Source organism: Harpegnathos saltator, unplaced genomic scaffold (genome assembly GCF_003227715.2).
Source record: "Harpegnathos saltator strain DR-91 unplaced genomic scaffold, Hsal_v8.6 scaffold1, whole genome shotgun sequence".
NCBI classification, from domain to species: domain Eukaryota; kingdom Metazoa; phylum Arthropoda; class Insecta; order Hymenoptera; family Formicidae; genus Harpegnathos; species Harpegnathos saltator.
Window position 1 is genome coordinate 1151716 of NW_020229872.1, and position 23030 is coordinate 1174745.

The 23030-nt window shown below is 43.1% G+C and overlaps 1 protein-coding gene across 3 annotated transcripts; it reads right to left on the reverse strand.

Annotated features, from left to right (window-relative positions):
* Positions 1–2511: 2511 nt before the first annotated feature.
* Positions 2512–22774, reverse strand: LOC105190432 (acyl-CoA Delta(11) desaturase). 3 transcript variants are annotated; one of them, XM_011153195.3, is made up of 6 exons: positions 22565–22774; positions 9297–9520; positions 6461–6591; positions 4580–4785; positions 4312–4497; positions 2512–4226 (listed from the first exon to the last, which is right to left on the reverse strand). In XM_011153195.3, the coding sequence occupies exons 2-6, from the start codon at positions 9499–9501 to the stop codon at positions 3902–3904; spliced, it is 1053 nt and encodes a 350-aa protein (XP_011151497.2). In that variant the 5' UTR covers positions 9502–9520; positions 22565–22774; the 3' UTR covers positions 2512–3901. The 3 variants fall into 3 exon arrangements, with proteins under 3 accessions (XP_011151497.2, XP_011151498.2, XP_025161642.1); XM_011153196.3 differs by lacking the exon at positions 22565–22774 and adding an exon at positions 16687–17238; XM_025305857.1 differs by lacking the exon at positions 22565–22774 and adding an exon at positions 12094–12235.
* Between the last annotated feature and the right edge of the window lie 256 nt (positions 22775–23030).

Sequence of the window (23030 nt, forward strand, 5' to 3'; positions counted from 1 at the left end):
TTACCCGCGCTATTAACAAAGAGAGCTTAAATTCTCATTTCGCCAAAGTATCGCGAACGTAAGCTTCGTCGTGACAAAACTATCATGCGTGAAAACTTTGCTTCGCTCTCTCTCTCTCTCTCTCTCTCTCTCTTTGTGCTCCGTCGGAGCGACCGGTTTCTAATTGTCTAATCTTTCCTCACATGCATTCGCGAATACTCTCGTAGATATCGATACTCCCGCATTTTCGCGACTTTTCAGGCGCGATCGCGAGAAGCGCCGTAAAAATCCGTTGGACGAGTCGATACATTTTCGCACGATTCTTGCTCCTTTCCGATCGAGTTTATAGAGTCCGTTTCGCAGCGCGCAAAAATTTTCCACCGATGTCGACGTAAAACGTTCGTTAATTGACGCAAATATCACCGCTCTAATCCCGCGTATCAACCGCGTCGCAGAAGTGTGATGAAAGTGTAGCAATCAACGTGGGACGCGCTGCAAGATGGATGCTCTGCGGTATGGTGAGCAGCAGCGGACATGGACGGACATTGGTGGATCTGGTTGGATGCAACGGTACATCATCAATATCATCATCGGTGAGCGTTTGACTCAATGCTCGCAGAGAGCTCTTTTATTATTACATTGTGCATGCCGCAAATTTGCATTGACTTTTATAACGAAAAATATATTTCATGAATTATTGCCATATATTATGGCCATATATATTATTACCATATATTGTTGCCATATATTGTTGCCATATATTGTTGCCGTATATTGTTACCACATATATTATTGCTACATATTGCCATGTATTATCGCCATATATTATGGCCACTTGAAATCGCGCGTACAATCGAAAAAACTGAATTTGCCGATAGTCGCAAAGGCACGCGGCAGACGTAACGGACGAATGACAGCAGCCCGTCTCAGGGCTGCCCGATAACAATGCCCTTGCTGCAATTTAACTTTAAACCACAGCGGTCTCCGGTCGCAGGAAATTTTCTGTCGCGGACTAACCCCTCGAGCGGAATGTTCCCAAGAAGCGTTCTTGACATAAACGCTGGATATAAGCGAACTTGCCTCGTCAGAGCCTCGTCGCGGTATCCTTGTCGTGGAAAATAAGGAAGAAAGGAGTTGAACATCCGCACTGTTGTGAAAAGAGGAGCGATGGCATCGCTTCGCGAGTAGTATGTTAGGCCCTTGCGAACGCGAGCGTTAAATTCCACCGCGGCTGCGAACGTACCCCGACTAGTTTCTTCGCGGAAACTCAGGCCTGGTCTACAATGTGTGTTGTAAGCTGTATGCCTTACGAACTGACCAATTATAGCCGATTATTTTTGTAATAATCGACTGTGATTCGCCAGTTCTTACGGCTTCCAATTTACGACACGGATTGTAGACCAGGCCTGAATCTTCATAACTCGCGTTTGATCGTGCGTTGAGACTCTATCGAGGGTAGGAGATTGAAGCGGGAGTTGATGATATAAGCATGACAAAGTAGTTTCATTTTATGATCGCTCTTTAAAATAGGCACTTTTTTCGTTGATGATAAAGACGAGATGAAATCAGAGCCTGCTGCCGAGGTCGTAAAAACCGCATAGATTTTTCTTCCGCAGCTGCTCCCGCGGCTGTTTAATCTGTATTACGATCATTTTTACGGATAAATACGGGGAAAGTGGCATCCGCGGATAACCTTTGTCCTCTGAACGATACGTCTCGTAAAGTTTTCCAGCTCTTTTACGCAAGTTCGTCGCTCGTACTTGATAAAAAATGTCCCGAGACCATCAGTCCCGTAAAGCCATCAATCTTTATAGTATCTCGTCGGTGCATAAGGTTTATATTACCTGTATATACATTATTTTGAAACATTTTCTTTGGATATTAGAGATGGCGTCCTTTCCCAATGCGGAAAGTTGGTGTCGCCGAAAACGCCGTACTGGCCGCTCTCAGGTTCCTCTCTGGTATTATCATATACGTGTATTGTATGATAATACAGATCATCAAGAGCATGCAATGTTTTGTCTTCTCAGCGTGTCGCGACTTACGACCGAGAACCGAGAGAATTGTGCAACTAATAATTGTGAAATTGCTTAACTCGAAAACGCCGTACGTCGAGCTAATATCACTGTGGTTAAACCGAACGTTTATTAGTGAGAACGTATCGTGGTCGGACATTTTTCTATTACCGTTATTGTTTCAAGGATTACTTCTCAAGAGAGCACGCCGACGGCCAGTTGACGCTCGCCTTCCGGGAGTCTTCAGGATTACATGTTGCGTCATAGGCACCCTCGTGTGTAATCCTCCGGTGATAACCGAGATACGCGTTGCATTGGCTCCTTGCGCGTCGCCATAATCAGCATTTCGTACGACTAAAACTCGCCGTGACGATATAATGTATAATCAGCGAAGCATCGCTCGATTCGATCGGTCGATCGAATAGGAAAAATAAAAACACGAGCGATTGGAAACGTTTCCTCATAGGCGACAGACCTGATGGCGTAGAGTGAGGTGACGGAAAGAAAGTTCACGAGATGTGTCGCACACAAGTCAATTTTCGAGAAAGAAATAACATCGGTGAAAATACAGACATCTCATACAATATTATGTGCTCATGCTTTATTATATCGCGACGCTCGCCTTATTAGTATAAATCTTCGTAGTTTCCTTTTTTTATTTCTTGCATAAATAAGTTATATCGGATTAACCGGTAAGAGAACTAACTTAACATATGAAATCCGTAAAAAATAGGAACTAAAGAACAAAAGAAAGAAACGTAAAGTCGCGCAATTCGCTCGATACTTGCTATCGAAACAGAAAATTTCTCATTAACTGCTTACAATTAACTCCTGTCGATCGACACCGCAAATTTGATCTCTCGACTTCCTTTCACTTACACTAGGGTTACACATTTCAGAGGGAGGGCGCGATAAGCTAATGCTCACGTTCGCCGATAAATTAATTTCGTTGACGTTCCAGACAATATCGCTGAAAGGACGGTTCCAATTGAAGAAGCACGTCACGATCACTGTTGGGATTACACATCAAAGAATACGCGAATCATTCGATCGAGAAAACGCGAACGATTCCCTGCGAAATCAATGAAAATGTTGAATGCAATTGATTAAATATCCGACAAACTCTGCAGCAGATTTCAAGAGAGTTTCGTGTGTACGAAAGACAAATTATCAAAGACCCCATATTTAACGTCAGCATTAGAACTGGACCGGTTTATAATTTCTCCTAAATATTACTCAAATTCTCGTGCTTCTTCGTGAATCTCATTCGAGCTTAAATGGTCGAAGAAGCTTCATGTCAATCTTGCTGCTAACAATCGATAATCGCAATTATCCTGCAATTTGATTCAGTTGTGTGAGTGCGACAAATCGCTTCAATGCGCGAAAGCACGCTGATTCGCGCGTTCACGATCGGTACGTACCAATTACGCATATACGCAAAGACATATGCATGTCCGTTACACAATTACGCGTTTAAAAAATTATACAAACTGTACAAAGTGCCCAGATAATTAATACGTGGCGCAGCGCGCGCGGAAATCGCAGCGATCCGTCTTACCAGCTATCGATCGAGCGCGTGGGAAAACCGTCCCGAGGCAAAACCGTGTGTCGCAACTATCGTTAAAGAAAATCACAATGTTCGTCTTCGCTACTGGCCGGAATCTTCAGAAACCATCACACATGGAACCCGCCAAATAATCGCGCAACGCGTCGACAGTTTCTGAAAGCCGGCTCTCGACCCAGTCACTCGTTTCCCCCCATCCCTCCCTCTCTTTATTTCTTTCGCGAGAAGAATGTCTTGGAATCTGCATAAACAAAATAACTGAATTCCCTGCCCCTTCTACTGTAAACTAATGCTAAAAAGTGTCTACATTATACCTGAGACTCTCGCACGCGTGACGCATACTCTACTGATTCTTCGCGCTACTATACGTCATCATCACCTGATCCCTCTCCTCCTGCGTCTGATCCTTGTCGCCCCAACCCCACAGATCATGGCTGCCGTCGCCGGTTCTCTCCACCCGCTTCTTCACCATATCTTCTGAGGTGCTCTTCAGATCGTACGCCCAGCCGATCTTCGCGAAGAAGTCGATGAACGCGGTTGTGATGTTGAATGTATAGTTGCCGTACTCGGACGTCTTGTAGTCCCACGGGAAGACGTGGTGATAATTGTGCCAGCCTTCGCCCAAGGCCATTATGGCGACGCTTTTGTTTTGCGAAGGATTGATGTATCTACGAGGGAAGGAGAAAGCAGAACTTTAATGGAAGTATCGGCATGTCGTCTTCGTTGCTAAAGAGCAGAAGAAGCTATACTAACTTGTCGTAAGGCTTGTTGCCGAAGAAATGAGCCGCCGAATTCACCAGCCACGTCACGTTCAGAGTGAAGATATAGCGGAGGATGGTGGGTATGAAGTAAGCGTTCGTCCAGGTCTCGTTCCAGCACACGACCGGAATCACAGTAGGCAGGATAAAGCACATCAGAGGCATCAGCAGGGCGTAATATCTGAAAAGAAGAATAATCCGTCCTGAAAATTCTACTCGACTCCTGTTTCTTTCTCTCTTCTTCAATCAAGGTCAACACATACTTTTTCTGAAACATCAATATGGGATCGCTCTTGAGATCGCTTATGTCGATCACCTTGCCTTTCTCCTTGACATCCGGGTGCTTCCTGAGGAGGAGCCAACCTACGTGCGCGAAGAAGAAACCCCTATTGGAGTTATGCGGGTCGGCGTCGGTCTCGCTGAACTTGTGGTGGACCCTGTGGTCTCTGGCCCAATCGATCGCGGCGTCCTGCGTCCCACAAAGTGTGTCACTTGATGAAGACCTTCTTTTGACTTACAGATAGCGCGTTTGTACTCTAAGAGCTAAATCAGATTTTCCGATCGCGTAGGCGGACATTTCCCTTGGCTACGTTCCCTCTTCGCGTCAGACAGGCCTTCTCGTTGGGATCCCGAAGGGGGCAAAAACAACGAGAGTGTTCACTCGTGCGCGATAAACGATGATCGATACGAACGAGAAAACAATACCCGCCACCTACGCTTTCGCGTTCACGAGGAAGAGGATATCTTCTCCGGACAACGCGGCGCGGATATGCCGGTCGAGCTGTTTATCCGTTTTCCACATGCAACCTTCAGTATCGCGACGTCGCGTAATGATGTAACTTCAACACTAACTCAAAAAATATCGTCTCAGGTAGCAAGATTGATTGACCGATCGATCGATCGCAAGATTTCCAAGTTGAACGTATCAATCTTCCAATGATAAAAAGCGTCATGAAGTCTTGTTATGTATGTATCTCCTAATCGTATGCAAAGAATTTTCATGTGATGTATTCATACAAAAATCACGAATCACAATTCTTCTAGAATAAAAATGAATTAATTGAATAGTGCCACAGGTTTAATAAGAGAGGAAATTTTTTAAGTGTACACTTAGATATGAAAAAAAAATGGACGCAATAATATGCCGACTCAGTCGGTTTAAGATATAAAAGATAATTATATTCACGAGATGGAGCAAATCTCACCTGGGATTATGGATGTAAATAGAAAATTGTCATGAAGCACATATTAACAAACATAATATTGAATAATATATATTTGCTTCATAATATATATTATTCGATATTATGTTTCATAATTCATAATAAATCTTCACAATAATTGCTTCATAATAAATGCTACATGACAATTTTCTATTTACATCCCTAATCCCAGGTGAGATTTGCCCCATCTCGTGAATATAATTATCTTTTATATCTTATTAAACCGACTGATGCCCGTTTCTACCAACTATAGTTGATTTAATCGGCTAGTTATTTCATCGGAATTAACCAATCACTTTTGATTTTGTTTGTCAATTATAATTTACGGCAAATGCGATTGGATCAATTCCGTTGGAATAATTAGCCAGTTAGTTTAACCAAGGTTGGTAAAAACGGGCATGAGTCGGCATATTGTTGCGTCCATTTCTTTTTATTCACAGACCGAAACGACAAAGGTGTTCAGGTGTAAACTTTTAAAAGCTACCGTCAACGAAAATCATAAAAAATATCATCTCGATGTATATATATATTTTTTTATTTTAAACATAAAACGTCAAACAAACGTGATTAAATGTTTTATTATTATTGAACATTAGATGAAAAGTAGAGAAGATATTGCTTGCAACGGATAAGAAGTAGAGAAGATATTGCTTGCAATTTAGCATTCAATAAAAACGAAACAAAATTCGCACGGGGTGAAATTTCACCCATAGTACCCATAGCTTTTGAGGGTTAAGGACGTGTGCCCAGGCGTTGGCACTTTCATCGAATTACTCCAATCGGCCGAAATCTCCGATTTCATGAGAACGCTCGTGGAGTTGCAGCGTATCGACGCGAATCAGCCGATGAAGTCGAGCCGCTATTTAAGTCGCGCGATTTATTCGCCCCCGATATCGCGACGCGACAGATCGGATCGCTTACCTGAAACGCTATGGTGTTCAGAATTACGAGGAGCAGACGGAGCGGCCACTTGGCCTTGTAGGATCTGTGTGCCCACAATCTGTGAGCCCCGGCTGTGATCCCCAAGCCGGTCATTTGGTACAGAAAAAATGCTGCAATCGAGAAAAGTAGGACGTTATGCGCGCGAAGCAGGTTGGACATATCGCGACAATCCTCTTCCGTGACTCCTGCGTGATAATCGATCTCCGTCGAGCCGTTACCTCTGGGTGATTTGCTCCTAGCCTACGACGGAAATCTCGCGCGTGTACACTTGTAGAAATTTCCTAGGATTTTGCCCAGATACAGCACAAATTCAGATTAAAATTCCCAAAATAAGTAAAGAGTCATAAAGTTGCTTATATGATCGTGATAACTACAAAATAAAAATTCCATTCTTATCTCGAACGTGTGGACTCTTTATCGAGATTAGAAACAGGAATACTAAGAGAGAACTCACGCTTTTTTTCCTTAGATGATAACGTGTCGGTATACTTTTGTGGTATCGAAACCCATTCTTACAACAACTACAAAAAACTGAAAAAATAAAATTCTAAGATAAATAAAATTCTGGATGTAAAGAACGAAGATCAGAAGAGATATGGGTAAGCTTTGGATTTTCGTACGTAGAATCGCGTCTCTGAAACATTCCACGTTTTCAACTTGAATTCGCGCAGGCTAAATCTTAATTCGATTCCAAGAAAGCTGGAAGCTGCGGCCAACTTCGCGTTTTGTAAAAAATTTTTTTTTTATTTTATTTATTTTATTTATTATTCTTAAAAATTAAGTACTGAAATCATGTCCTCTCTCTCTCTCTCTCTCTCTCTCTCTTTTTCTCTCTCTCTCTCTCTCTCTCTCTCTCTCTCAACTAATGCAAACGTTGCGACAACGGGCGAGTGAGTTGCTCGAAGAAAGTTGGAATAATGCATGTGCGTTATCTACGCATGTCTAATAATTCGAGGAAAAGTGTAGATACACACACGACATACACTTGTTATTCAAGTTGCGAAGGAAAATACAAGAACTGTGTTGACTGTCACGCTGAGTATGTCGCCGCTCAACTCAAGCTTGAATCCACCGGATAATCGTGACAAATAATTTGCAATAAATTGCATATATTTATTAGCGCGGAACCAACGCGTGTCGTTTATTCATTCGCTCCGTTCGTTTTGTTTGAAACACGTTTCCGGGAAAACCACTCGTGTGGTTCAAAGACCTTAGTCCCTCTCGAAGCTAATTTCCGTATTTGCAGTCGACGGAAACGGTAAAAGTTATCAATACGATAAACCTTACACGATATTCGGGTCTCCAGCCGTACGCGCTAACACGTTCTTAATCCCTTTTACCTAATCAGCAATGCCTAATCCTTAAAAGCTACCATCAGATACCAGCCCAAGCCAGCTTTCAGCTTGTTATCGTTTGCAGCAAAGCGGCAACTGATCTGTCTTATCATGATGTTGTCGCTACTGATAGTGTAAATAAATAAAAACCTACAGGATTAGTATTGTCAGGTTACATTTTTCAATAAGATCAGAAATTCGCATGGGATGATGAAATTTCATGGCAGCCTTTAAGGATTAACTCGGCTTGTCAATTGGATTGATCCAAGGCAACCAGTCCTGGGACATCGATAAACTTTTTCACTCGTCCTCTCTCTCTCTCTCTCTCTCTCTCTCTCTCTCTCTCTCTCTCTCTCTCTCTCTCTCTCTCTCTCCCCCCCTCTCTCTCCCCCTCCCTCCCTCTCTCTCTCTCTCTCTCTCTCTCTCTCTCTCTCTCCCTCTCCCTCTCTCTCTCTCTCTCTCTCTCTCTCTCTGCCTGCCTCTCTTTCTTCTCGCGAAAATGAAGCTGTCGCGAGTAAGAGGCTCGCAAAAACTAAAGTTGATTAGTTTGCCGGGAAGCTAGTCTGGATGTGCTTCATATACACACATTGTAGAGCCGCGAACGAGTTGATGCACGGCCATCGACCACGAGCGGGGCAACGACTAGCAACTGCACGAGCTCGTGTTTAAGGTACCGCGCTTCCGGCCGGAGACCCTACGTTCTAATCACCGAAACGGAACTGCTATCACGGAGCAGAGAGAAGCTCGCTTCGTGAGAAGCATCACATAAACGAGCTCGCGCCAAGGCTGACTTTGATAATCCCAGCCGGCTTTGATTGACTCTGTAAAAAACTCGTGTCAGCATGAGATCAAACAGAACATACAATGGCAATCAATCTGACGTGAAAGTCGAGACCGGTCGCCTCGGCCGGCTGCTTACGCGATAACAAATGCAAAGCAATGACCGATACAAATGAACGATCGAGTGCTGACACGCGAATATATCAGGCAGATATTTATATCGGTCAGCAGTTTAACTCTATCAATCGCTCGAGTTCTCCTCTTCGCGTTCGCGCGCTTCGATGTCGTATACTCCGTTCGCTTTTCAATTTCCTCGCGTGGCCCGAGCGACGCTCCAGTTCCCCTTCATTCGCGTATTTATTCTCATTATGCGAGAGAGTTTCTGCGATAGCGCGTGGCCGAAGCGACGCGACGTGAGCATTATGGAAATCAATCGACGTTCTGTTTGCAAAGTATCCCAGCCATGACTCAGTTTTCTCAGTTTTCCCGCTTGACCTTTGCGCTGAAATTTGCGTTTCTAATTTCGCTCCGAGCACGCGACGCCTCGTCACCGTTTTCCCAGCCGTCTAAATTCCAGATCCTTGCGCGAATCCTGTGCGTGTCTCGCTCGAGATTCATGATGACGATGGTGTCTGCGAGTGCCGACGCGAGTAACAACGTACGAGTAACGTTTCATTTCCTCGAGATGATCCGCCACTCACCGAAAATGACGGTTGCCCATTTGGCCGACGTGAACGCCAGATAGATCCCGTAGAGACTCGCGATATGCAGATACGAGAAGATCACTACGTTCCTCCAAACAATGCGGCTGACATACTTGGGCTTCTTCTCGATCGGTTGCAGCTCAGCCACGGTCTCCTCCTCGAAGAACACCTCTGTCGGTGCGCGGGTTATATTCGGCGCCATTCTTGCTTCCTATCAGAGCCTGTCAACCGAAAATGCAAACGATCTTCAAGAATGGAAATGATTTTCGTCAGTCTACCAGAGATGTGCGAACTATTCGAATTCGATTCGATTCGAATCCGAATCCCTGTGATTCGAATCCGAATAATTCGAATAGGAATCAAATACATTATCGTTTGCGCGCATCAGCTACAAAACGAGCCATCTGGGCCTGTGTATGTTTGAACCCTTAACTTGTAATTAACTTAACTTATAATTAATAACTTAGTTACAAATTACTTTAAATATTTAAATATATATTTTACTCTAGGATGATATTACAGTATCAATATTCCCTTTCATATTAAAATCTTCCATCATTATTTGCATTATTTGCATCATTGTTTAATAATCATGTTAAATTTTTTAATGATTCGATTCGATTTCATTCGATTCAATTCGAATTCGAGTGAAATTTCATAGATTCGATTATCGACATAAAAATTCTTGATTCGCACATCTCTGCAGTCTACAAAGGACCACGACGAACGCGTCGATTCGCTGCCGTGAAGACCTTCTCTTCCTTCCTCTCCCCCCTCTCTCTTTTTCCCTCTCTCTTTCTCTCTTGACCTTCACCATTAGCAATTATCATTTATTTGTTTCTGCACAATCATTCGATTCACCTCAACTTGTTTATGCATGGATTGCATATTGTTCATTCAATAGCCTTTAATAATTGTCGATTTATTACCCAACAATGATTCTGATTGATTGCCGCGCGATGATTCTGAAATTGCGCTGTGAAAGAAGAAACCGATCGATAATCCAGTCGAGTTGAACGAACCTCCTTGAGCTTCTAATCGATCCACTCAGCAGAAGATTCCATTTTGCTCTTTTGCATCGATTGCCGCGATTGCAGTCTGCGCAATGAAATTCGGATAACCCACAGGCTGATTTTTCGATTAAAGATCACGCGACGTGTAAACAATATATTTGTTGCAGTGGCGATTCAACAGAAAGAGAAACTCGAATTCGAGAATTTCAGGTGAAAAAAAGTTTCAAGTAACGTGCTTTTTTCATGCGAGCGCCTTTCGAGCGAATTTCAAGTACTTTTCTCCGAACAAACGGCCAAGAAAGAATAAGGAACACGACGTGGCGACGATTTCTCGCTCTACTCTCTTCCCTCTCGCAAAAATTTCAATTTCGTGAGGTTCATCGAACCAAAGTCCAAAGTAGAATAAAAGCCCGACATAGAACCATCCTCGCCGTTATAATCGTATGCGCATGTAGATCCGCACGCACCGCCGATGGCACTGAAACGCGGCTCGAATCGTGACGTAATTAGCGCAGTTATAAACGCTTTTGCGAAAAAACGCTTTCGCCTGTGTGATACGAAGAAAAAACAATAGCGAACGCGAGAGTCCAAAAGTGTACGGAAGCGACGAATACCATTCTCGACGATACCGAAATTATTTATGTCACCTTTATATGTCACACATACACACGCACGCACATACATGTACACGATTCCCGATTACCATACCGGAAACAACAAGAGGTCTGTTAGCAGACGCATAATAAAGTCGCAGCGCTTGACCTGAAAATCGACCACCTGCGTGACGCGAAGAGCTACCTGCGTAGCTCCGCGAGTTACGCACCGTACGGTTCGCCTGCCCGCTAATAAATTGATCACGGCCGACGAGCCCGGGGAGCACGGCTAACGAAACGTCGTCCTGCCCGAGAGGATGACACCTGTAAAACTTTCGCCACAGCGACGTAGAGCGGATCTAGGGAGCCACACCATCAGCAGCTGAGATGCAAGAGGGCTTTCCTCCGAATAAACGAAAGCGAGGAAAGAATAAAGAATATACCGACATGGCGATTTCTCTCACTCTACTCTCTTTCTCCTCGCGAAAATTTCAATTTCATGACCGAGCAAAGTTCGTTGAACCAGAGTCCAAAGTGGAATAAAAGCCCCAGATAGGACCAACCTCGCCGAGTCAGCAAGAAAATTACGCCAATGATGCGTACTCATCTCTCTCGGTCCCGCTTTGATTCGCCTTTGAGGAACTTGCCGGGGAAAAAATCGTATCCGTTATCTAAACGAGGAGACAGGACGTAGCTGTGGTCGAAAGATCGGCACGTAACGAGCTAGGCTCACGTAGATGTATGTAGACCATGAAAGAAGGAGGGCGTACTAGGTGGCGACGGGACGTCGTGCGTTCGGGACCTGCATCTCATTTTTCGTTCCGAGGAGAGAAAAATATCGAGAGCGCGGTAGTCGCTAGACCGGGAATCGAACCCGGGTCTTTCGCTTGCCGGGCGATTGCTCTAGACCACTGTGGTCGAAAGATCGGCACGTAACGAGCTAGGCTCACGTAGATACGTGAGCCATTTCACGTAGATACGTGAAATTTGATGGACTGATGGTCGACGCTCTCAAGAGTCAATAGCCATTGATAGTTTGCGGGTCGCGGGTAGGGTTAGTGACACCGACACTACGGAGCGTATACACACACACACACACACACGTAGACACGTCTCGTTCAGTGTCCTCATGGTCGTCGCTTGATCCTGAAAACGACGCCGCGATCGGCAGCCAAGGAGTCTCTCTACCTAAGAGCCGAGGGGACCCGCCTATGTCCCGCGTGACTGTGAGTGTCGAGAGGAACCGCAGAATCCGAGCAGTTGTCTGGACGATGTCTGGTCGAGAAACTGCCTATCGACTGCCAGCTGGATCCCTTCAGTCCGGCGTCCAGGCGCAGGCTCGCGCGGCGCCGCGCCGCGCCGCGCCGGGACGCCGTCGTCACGGTTTGTTGCCGTCGACGGCGTCTGTTCGCGGCCGCCTGCGCAGCGGCTTGAGCTCGGGTGAGCGATCAGCTGATTCTCATCTCGGAACGGATGATCCGCCGGTCGAAGGGCGAATTTTCTCCATCGCGAAGCGTATCTCGTCCCGCGTCGAAAGATCCGTCAGATTTCCTCGTTATCCTCGTGTCAATCGATCGGGAAATGTCGGTCGATCGAAACAGTTTTAGGATCAACATCGAGTTAATTGTCACCACGCGTGACGATTGTTTCGATCGATTATGTCGTATTCAGCTTATTACATATTTCAGGCATTTTGCTTTCAATTTTATTAATTTCATCAACCGATTGCATTTTGCCGTTTGATCATTAAATTATCGTAATTTTACACGACGATTGATATTTTCTATGACGATCAATTAATTTTAATTATTAATCTGTCGATTACTTTTGGTCAATTATGATTTTAATAAATTAATATCCAACACTGTCACCGGCTAAGTGGACTTTAAACGGCACGTGGGGCGATCAGCTGATCCTCTCGGACGGAGGATGCGGTCGATGAAGAAGAGTTTCATCTCAAGTTTTACATCACAAAATTTACATACACAAAATTCTCAGCGATTCAAATTTCCCTGCCCAAAATGAACTCTGGATGGTCAGCCGAGCGGTCGGCTGACTTCTCGAACGACGAATCCAATTGCGAAAAGAAAGCAGAATGTTAATCTCGGCGCCGAATGATTTCCAACCATATCTTCTTATTATCAGTCGAGCGACTTATTTCAGATCCTTTCAGATGAAAAACCTGACTATCAAAGAGGAAATATCTTTAGAGTATCTTAATTTTTTTGCTGTCGGGAATAACATGAACATTGGATAGACAGGCGAGAGCGGTCGGCTAATCTCTCGAGTGTGGAATTCAAACAAGTTGAGAGAACAGGATTTTAATCGCGAGCTAATTTTGCTCCAATTATTATATAATAGTCTCATTATCGGAATCTCATTTCCATTCGGATGTATCACATGCGACTATCTCTTGAGTCATCCGAGTTGTACGAGTGTGCACAGCTTCTGGAGCTGAATGAAACCGGCTAGATGGCCTGAAAGAATGACTAATGTCAAGTTCGAGAACACGACTTCAAACAGTCAGCTGCTTCGATCGAACTCGGTCAATGCTAAGGTTACGTAGCACTAAGGTCAATTCTTACTGCAGCCCGAGCGATCGTTTATTTTTCATACACGCGACTTCACGTGATCGGTCGATCGAAAAATTCTCTTATCATTCGATATCGTCACGCATACACGAATACCACACGCGCGTTCTTGTCTGCCGATAAGCACTGACGATCGTTAAACCCGCAAACGCCGTCGACTCGGTCGAATTGTCAATTTCAGTTTCGTCATGTTGAATAGCAAGATGAATAATGTGACTATATTCTTCTCATCATCGTGCAAAGTTTAATTTCTTTGAATATTAAGAATTTCAAAATTTAAAATTTTTTCAAATTTGTAAATTTGAGAATATAAAAAATGTCAGAATGATCTCACGTTGTAATAATAATATTCCGGAGTAAAAATGAATTGTTTAATGTTATATTAATATAAGAATACATATAAAAATATTGTAGAAATCTTGTGATATAATCTTCCGAGAGAGAAATGAATTTTTCAAAACTCCTGGTTCCTCGTCAACTTTCACTTGGTAATGTCAGAAGCGAGGAAAACGAGCATTATTTAATATTATACATTACATAATGTGACAATTTTAAGAACTTGAGCGCACAAACTATGATAAGTTATTGTATGCGCGTGTTAAAATTACTTTCCTTAGAATCAGCAATACGTGAACGGCGCGACGCTGATTGTGATAAATTAACGAATAATTAACGGCAATATTGTTGAGCATCGTTTATATTTATCTGTGATGGGGATGCAATTAGCCGTAGCTTTTTGTGATAACAAGTGCAAACAAGTGCGACCTCTTCTCGGTATCATTTTGTTATTATATCAATAACGCCTAACTCGTTACGTATCTATATAACGGAGAAATTAACTCGCAAAATTATCCGTAAAGGTTGCGAAACTAAAAACTAAAAACAAGAACTACAAGTATGTGAAAAGATTACGGATATGTTCGTGACACGTAAATTGTCGATACATATCAATGATGTCGATTCTGAATAATTCAGATATTGTTACCCGACTATTTCTTAATCCGGATTTTTATCCAGACATTTGATTTTTCTGAGAGAAAATGTCCAAATAAAATATAAGATATATCTGATAAATCATTCAATATTCCTTAATCTTATCTTGGTACTCATATGATACGTAGTTACAAAGAATAATAATCAATAAATAATTAACGAGTCTCATCAATATTACGATGTATAAAAACTAAGAAATAAATAATAAATTATGATAAGTAAACAAATATAGTAACTCCTGACGCACTTTAATATTGGATAAAATTCGCGCAAGAATGCCGGCTGCTAGACTCGGCACTTAAAAAGTTTTTACCCCCTTCCGACTTCAATAACAGTTTAACGACGAAAATATATGATAATACGGGGGACAAACATGACAAAAAAAAAGTGTTTTTCTCTCTAGGCACGTTTTCTCCGGGCATGTAGAATGCATCTGAGTGCCAGCTGTTTAATAAATACCTGTTTTACATTGAAAGCGTTAATTTTCACCATAAGGTGTCAAGGCTAGTGTCAAGACATATGTGCGTTTTTATGTAAACTCACAGACCTGTTCTAATCTAAGCTTCATGTATTCACGTTTTTAAGATTCGTCGAAACATTTTTAGGATTCGTCGGAAGAAGTTGGTCAGCTATTATGCACATCTAATGCGGATATGAACGTCATAGTTCAAAGTCGAAAGGTCAATTATGTAACACGATAAAAGGTACGCGTACTTTATTCTCTCTTTTTCGTTTTCGTCGCTCTAAAACTTGCCTGCCTATACCTGTATATATATATATATAATGCATGACAAAAGTTCCGGAACGACAACTTCTCTCAGGGATTATCGATTTAAGCAAAAAAAGATGCTCGAAACAAAAGTATAATAGAGTTTAAAAATTAGATCCAGTTCACTTCTTCCGAAACAAGTCGATGATGGACGCGTACAAGTCCAAAATTCAAATCAAACATTTCTCTACATCGCGGAAGCCTGAGATGTGGATAATGCTAATGTCTGTGACGTTAAACCTTGAAAACTCGTGTAACTCGGAAAATTACATGAAAAATGTTCGTAACCAGTTCTGCGGAAATGTCTCAACGTCAGCTACGAGGACATGTTATGAAGATTAGAAGTTTTCATTTAAGATTTTGATCTTGAATTTAATAAGGTCATTCCAAAGTCAAACGAAAATCAGCAGCTAATAGATTTTCAAACCTTACCATTTTGGTTTCAAATGTTCTTTCGAACAAATCATACTTTTGAAGTAATTTGCGTTCCGGAAGCCTTTTGTCAAGCACTATATACCCGTGAATATTGCTGCATAAAAATTCACATTTGCATAATATAACCGATTGCGAGCGTAGACCGCTGCGAGAGTCTTTTTTTTATCACGCGAACATTCGACAAGCACGTGTTGTATCGCATGCCGTCAAATATATATCATGTGTGTACACTTGTATTATTGCACAAGGACGTCGTTATTTGGGAGATAAAAAATAACATTTTCGAGCAGAGTCTGCAATTTTCATAAGCGACGATCTTCGCAATCTTCGATATTCGTGTTATACCAGACAGTTGTATAACACTGCAATCTTGGATAATGCTAATGCCTACGCCTGTTAAACTTAGAAAATCATCAGAAAAAGGTTCGTAATTGATTTTGCAGAAATGTTCCAACGTCACAAGAACACGTTATGAAAAATAGGGGTTCTCATTAAAAATCTTAATGTTGCACTTATGTCATTTCAAAGTCGCACGATCGCAAGTTATCAATGATTTGTGTTCGTCGTTTCGTTACATCGTTACATCGTTTCATGCTTGTGTCTTCTCTTTTGTCCTATTTTCTTCTCTACTGTCCAGCAGCCGATGAGAAGACTATGCTAACTACGTTAAGTAATATGTTAAAAAAAGAAAGAGAAACATCACTGTTCTCATCGAGATTCATCGTTTCTCTCTTCATTTTCACCCCTTACTCTTCGACTAACTTATTTCTACTGATGCACTATTAACCGGTTATTTTTCAGTAAACTCGACAGAACTCGACTACGCACAGATAATGCCGTTTAGAAACCGTTTAGAAACATTTTACAGACGGTTGACGAAACGCTGCATACATTTGGGAAATGTTACGTGAAATCGAAACATGTACAAAACATGTAAGGCGGTTTTTCAGATCAGACCTCTTCTTCGAATGAAATCGCGAAATTAGGACTCACCTCGTAAATCTCTCACCGCCCGCGAGAGATCGAAAGTGTTCTGGGCTTCTTCGAAATCTTCGTCACTAATGAGAACTCGACGAGACGCGAGTATCACACTTTCAATGTCCACGGCGTAACGGATCGGTCTTCTACCGACCGACTGCCGTCGCTCTTGAATTATTCGTCCTGGTCGTCCCTTCCCCTCTCTCGCACTCCTTTTGTCTTTTTGTTATTTTTTTTCTGCTGAACGTTCACAGACTGTCTGCGATCGCAGGTGGAACGACGCCGCAACCGGAACGAGCCCGGCCGGTCAAGATCAAAAACACTGGAATTCGCGCGGGCTCGTGTGGTACGAGGAGGAGAGTCGTGCCACGATAGTATCGCTAAACCTCAGCTGAGATGCTTCCGGCCAATAGGATCGCGTGGTACGACTCGCGCCACTTATAACCGGCGAATGGTGTCGGACGAGACGCAACACGCGTTCTTTAGCTCTTCAACAACACGTGGTATCGACCCGCGCACGTCAGCCATATACCGTGCAGCAAGAGCCTCTACCCAAGTGACACAGTGAGCCTGGCCAGGATGCTTTTAGCTACCTGGCTGATCCCCTCGTCTGCCGCCTGCTGTCTCTCGCGCCGGTTCTCCGCTCCGGTTCTCGAACCGGAAGAGCCGACTCGCCGCGCGCGCGCGCGCGCGCGCTCCCGCAATTTCCAAGTCGCGCGAGACAATCCGGCAAAGGCAATCCGCCGCGCGATCGATCCACTTATCAATCACGCGACTCTCTCTGATCATCGTATGATGGCATGGCATCGCGCGACGTGGCATTGTGCAACGTTTATTGCGCGTTCAACGCGCGTCTTGTCACGTCGCCCATACACACGCGCGCGATACGTGCCATTCCCGAGTCCCGCTCTGCTTTGATTCTTTCCTTCTTTCTCTCTTTTAACGACCGTGGATTTTCTTTGTATAGACACGTACGTGTAATCGCCAGGCCGGCGAGAGTACGAGCTGGCATTGGTCGACGGGTCTCGTACGACCGCGTGTTAGAGCACCGGAGACGCGCACTCACACACGCGCGCGCGCGCAGCGCGTGCGTGTACAATGCGCAAAATGCGTACACACACTGCGTACGATGATCTGCCGGGTTGGTGACGATGGTGACTCGTCGCGATCGATAGGATGCGTCGATCCGCTCGATATGTTTCATCATCCCGTCTGTGAGCGGGGAAGTGACGGGCAGTCGCGGAATTAACGGAAAAATAGAAAACGTGAAGATAAAAAGTAATGTCTAAAAATAGGAGAAAACATGTGAAAATAAGAAATAACGTTTAATAGGAAAAATAGGAACGAAAGATGCGAACGTCCGACTGAAGCGTTGGCAAGTGGCGAGTATTTGAATTTGAATTTGTATTTGAATTTGAATAATCGAGAATAGTGAATCACCCGGGTCGCGAGGTCTCATGACACGACGATATTGATATTGACTCATTAATGCGCGACTGTGCACGCACCTTTCAAAGTTGCGTGTGCTCGAGTAAGCGCAACTCATCGTTTGATTTTGCATTTTGCATTGTTCGTGCAATATCCACGATAAGGAACTCGCCGGCTGATCGCACAGCCGCGTTATGATCACCCACCAAGAGAATAATTTCAAAACAAGCGGAATCATCCAAATTTTAGAAGATTTTATTCTTGCACATGGCTTCATCTTGCTGGCTGGAATCTATGAGGATTCCTCTAAAATTCAAAGGAAAATATTATAAACACATTATTCTTAAAGTTAGAGGGATTATATGTCACTTGTACATGTATAGTGCAAGTCTTATTGATTTTAATATAAATTTCCTCTTGTACACAGTTTATTCAATCTTTTTCCAAGAGGATTATCATTTATTTTTACTGTACTTTATTCTTACTGGTTATACTGGTTAATTTGAAAAAATTATTACAATGTGTAGCAACAAAGTAATATGTATATAGATGCACTTCTGGCTCCAGTTCTGCAATAAGTAGGCACGAATGAAATAAGATTATCGTAACTAATAAATTTCCAGTCAGTTTTGTTATGGACTTCACAGTTACAAAGATGTTCATCATAAGCAATTGTACGTAAACATAGTTAAAAGAAAGAATATATTATTCAACTTCTTGCGATCGATTATAAACTGTATTTGAGCAAATATGGGTAAATTTTTTCGTTATATGTTACAGCAACCTACACATACCTTAAAAACCTACACATACTTTAAAAAGCGTTTCAAATATCCTGACCCGTGAGCATATGATTATTTTTTCGTTCGTGTCTGGAGGTAGAGCATGACTGAATAAAAGAAGCCGACATTCAAATCAACATATTCTTCTTCATATAAGAGGATAATTAATTGACACAGGAGAAAATCCTCTTGAAATAAGAGGAGAACAGTTAGAATAATATCTAATAAATTTGAGATGAATGGTTCACTTTAATCGCTTTATCGAAAGAGAAATCCTTTTTCTGTAAAAAGGCTTCGCTTAGAATATGAGCAGCCTATGGGAAAAACCACTTTACGGATAGAATACTTTTTTTTTAGGTGATATAATAATCTGAATTCGAAAATTAAAATAGCAGCATAAGTACATAAAAGATACGCTTTCGTACAAGAAACATTATAACGGCATATAAAAGAAGCGATCTGATGCCATGAAAATTGCGGCGCATGCCACAATTGTGTCGGCAAGAGGGCGCAATTAATTAGCAATGCGAACAAACTGATATTTTGCTGCAAAGTATGGAACAATAAATATGTATTTCTCACAGCAAGCATATTACAAACATATTATGCCGCATCGATGACATCATAAAATACATATTAAATGCGTGCACTGCCGAGTCTGTCTATCTGGGCCATTCTTTTGCCCACATTATTTCCTTCCTCTAGATTGCGAGCGTCTTTTGAATAAAACGAAGGATGAGGCAGAAGTATTGCACATTTTTTCGTTCTCCTTTTACTTCCTGTTGACGAATTTTTTTGTTGATTCGGCAATTCGTTCCGCTGCTTTTTCATACGAGTCCAGAAATAATGTGAAAGCGTGAACGTACAGTTTCGTCGGCGAATTTCAGAATCATTCGTCGTTATTATTCAATATGACTCATCGCGTTATATCACGACTTCACTCAACTATCCAATTCAACTATCATATTCTATTCCACTATCACTTATCTAAATTAATCTAAACATTCAATCGGGAAATATCGTGGCACTGTCGAGGTGATTGAATGGCGCTCAACGATTAACTCCCCAATATAACAATCGGCCATCCTCTTTCTCTCTCTCTCTCTCCTCTCTCTCTCCTCTTTCTCTCTCTCTCTCTCTCTCTCTCTCCTCTCTCTCTCTCTCTCTCTCTCTCTCACCATGGAGACCGTGCAACAGGAAACACTTATTTGCGGTGAAGAGAGGCGACGCGATGGGATGGTATTTCGCGTTCATCGCGGAATGGAGCATTCGCAACGGGATGAGAATCGCCGTAGAACGCACGCAGCGATCGCTCGTGATGTAACCGACATATCTGCTTAAAAGAAAGAAGTTTGCTGTTTTGCGAATCGTAGCTATTTTTTCTCGTTGTCCCTTTCTTTTTTTCTTGTCTTGATTTCACACGCTACGAGCGTTTGTTTGAGCCTCCAGAGAGAAGCCTGCTCTTTCTTCTCGATTGAAGTATCGAAGAACACTCGTTGCGTCCTTCTTCCTTCTTTCCTTTGCTAAGTTACACGTGAAGTAGCATAGGAAGCGAGAAATTTGGAAGCTTCTCAAATCAAATGTTATGGAAAGAGAACGCCAGTAATATATTAAAAAAAGACCCCCCCCGTTAGCGTGCAATCTAACTAGAGGAAAGGAGGGCGGTGTGTTTTTCTCTCTTCTTTCGAGGCTCTTCAAGAGTCCCCTCAGCTCATAGAAGAAGGCTGGATTATCGCTTGTTTCGGAAAGGACAAAAAATGCAAGCTAGCGCAGCCGGTGCGAAAGATTTGCACGAACTCCAAGCGGCGTACGCCAAGCGGATAACCGTCGAAACAGACGCACGCGTAATAACGGTGCATTCTGGCGGCAAGCAGCTTAATTTCCACGGCGGAGTTAACGCCGTAAACATTTCCCGGTACCCTTTACTTCATGCGCACAACGAGCCTTCGTCTTCATGATCGTTCTCGAATCTTTTTCTTTCCCCGCACCGTTAGGCGCTTGGCATTCCGCCACCGAAACCTTGACTGACGCCCCGCGTCGACGCGGTGACGCATCAGCGGATTGTGCTGAAATTTGTTGAAAGAAAAAATGCATCAACAAGAAGTTGTGACGCACGACTCGCTTCATTTCAGTCTTCCATGAGGAGCGCGCGGCAATCGCAGGTCGCACGATTAACGATCACGCGACAAATCACGCGATTCGCAACAAGCTCGATATCCGAGAGATACGACGGCTAATGCCTAATGAGAAAATTGGTTTTCTAGAGACAATAAGATTGTTAGCTGGCAATCCTAAGGAGTGTGGTCTCCTATTGGACATCGGATCGCGAATATCGCGCGTAGAATTTTCGGTCGCGCAATTTCGACACGCGATTTGACTTCGCGGTCAGCGACGCGATGTTCTACCGTAGAAGTCACGAAAGTCTACGCTTGCGAGACTTGGTGACAATTTTGTCGAATATTGCAAATTCGTCAATTATCAATCAAGTGACGCAGTTCCAGAGAAATTTCAGTTCCTGATGAGAAAGAACACATTTTATACCCACGTTTTATCCAACACGACGTGGCTGGAAAAAAACCTTTTTGTTTTGTTGAGTGCCTCTCCCTCAATTTTACTTTTCTCTCTCTTTCCCTCGCGTATATAAAATATCGCTATATATTTCCCACTCGAAAAACTACTCAACTGTCGCTTTGTCGTCGCGAAAAGATGAAAATTACACGACGAGTCACGCCATAATTCATATTTAATTCTGAAAAGAGACGAAGCCGAGAAGAAGCCTGACGTAACAAATGCAAAAACCGCGTTGTTAATTCATTCGACGAATGAATTATGCAAAAATTTAATAAAAAGATCTTTGTCAGATAAATTAATCCAGAGTTACAAAGAGTACAAAGAGTTAAACGGTGTATAGCGTTAAGGGCCTCTGAAAACAAATATGACCACCAAAAGTCGAGCAGAAGTGGAAAAGAGGATACGACAGGAGATTAATAATAAAAAGTAGAAAAATTACAGTCCTGTCAAGATCTTGGGCGATGAGCGTACAGTTCGCTCGATTGCGCGGATAATCCGCTGCGAGAACGATCAGGGCTCGAAATTGGATTCTCAAAAAGAAGTGCCGCGGGCAGAAGTTTCCTGTCCGTTATCTGCCGATCGTGTACGCTCCAGGGAAACGTAAAGACTTGTTAGACCGTGTAAATAATTAACATCGCGGTGTACTGTGTAACGCAATAATCTCTCAAACTTGCTTCTTTCCTCCTCAGCTTTCTAATACTGCAGAGATGAACACGCATTTTCGCGTCCAGCCGTAAAAGCCGAACCAGTTGATCCGTTCAACGCGTGCGCGCGCATAATGACATAAAATACAAAAAGGAGAAGTTTGTGCGCATACGACTAATTCCCGTTTCTACAGCAATTGAACCTTAACCAGCTATGCTCAAGTCTGAGAAAGAATTTAAACCCAAGTTAAGGTCTCACTGACGTTGATAGTAATGAGCCCATACAGTATAAAATGAAGTCATTCTGAACGTACTCGAGACATCCTAAGGCGCGTTCTTCAGGCATATTGTTTACATGTTTAGGATAATTTTGAAGCACGCGCTCTTGTGCTATTTGAAAAGGGTTGAAAAGTCATCGACATAGCGCTGATCATCTCAGCGATGTATTGGGGACTCATGCAGACTCACCTTTATCTCTGCTGCTCTTCAACGACCGATCTCGCTCCTGTGATGCCGTTTGTTCTCCCGAGACTGAATTCTGATAGAGTACGCGAGTACGGTTTATCCCTGTCCGTTGATTGTTGTCGGTGGTCTGCTTCAGCGACGACTTGCAGGTATATCGAAGATGAAGGACAGCCTTACAGCGACGGACTGCGTAACCGGCATTACGCGATCCGAGTTAAATATTATCAGCCTGCCGCGGATCATGGCGTGATGCCGGCTGACGACACCGGTGGCGCTACAGCGCGGCCGCGCGGTGAACTAGCAAACGCGCCGGCATGATGATCGCCGCATGCGCAAGCGTTTCGTGATACTTCAAAAACACGAATACGTGTATCAACGCGATTGGTCACATGATATTGCGATTGAGCATTCGCTTGAAGTTTAATAATGCAGTAATTTACATAAAATTTACATAAAATTTACATAAAAT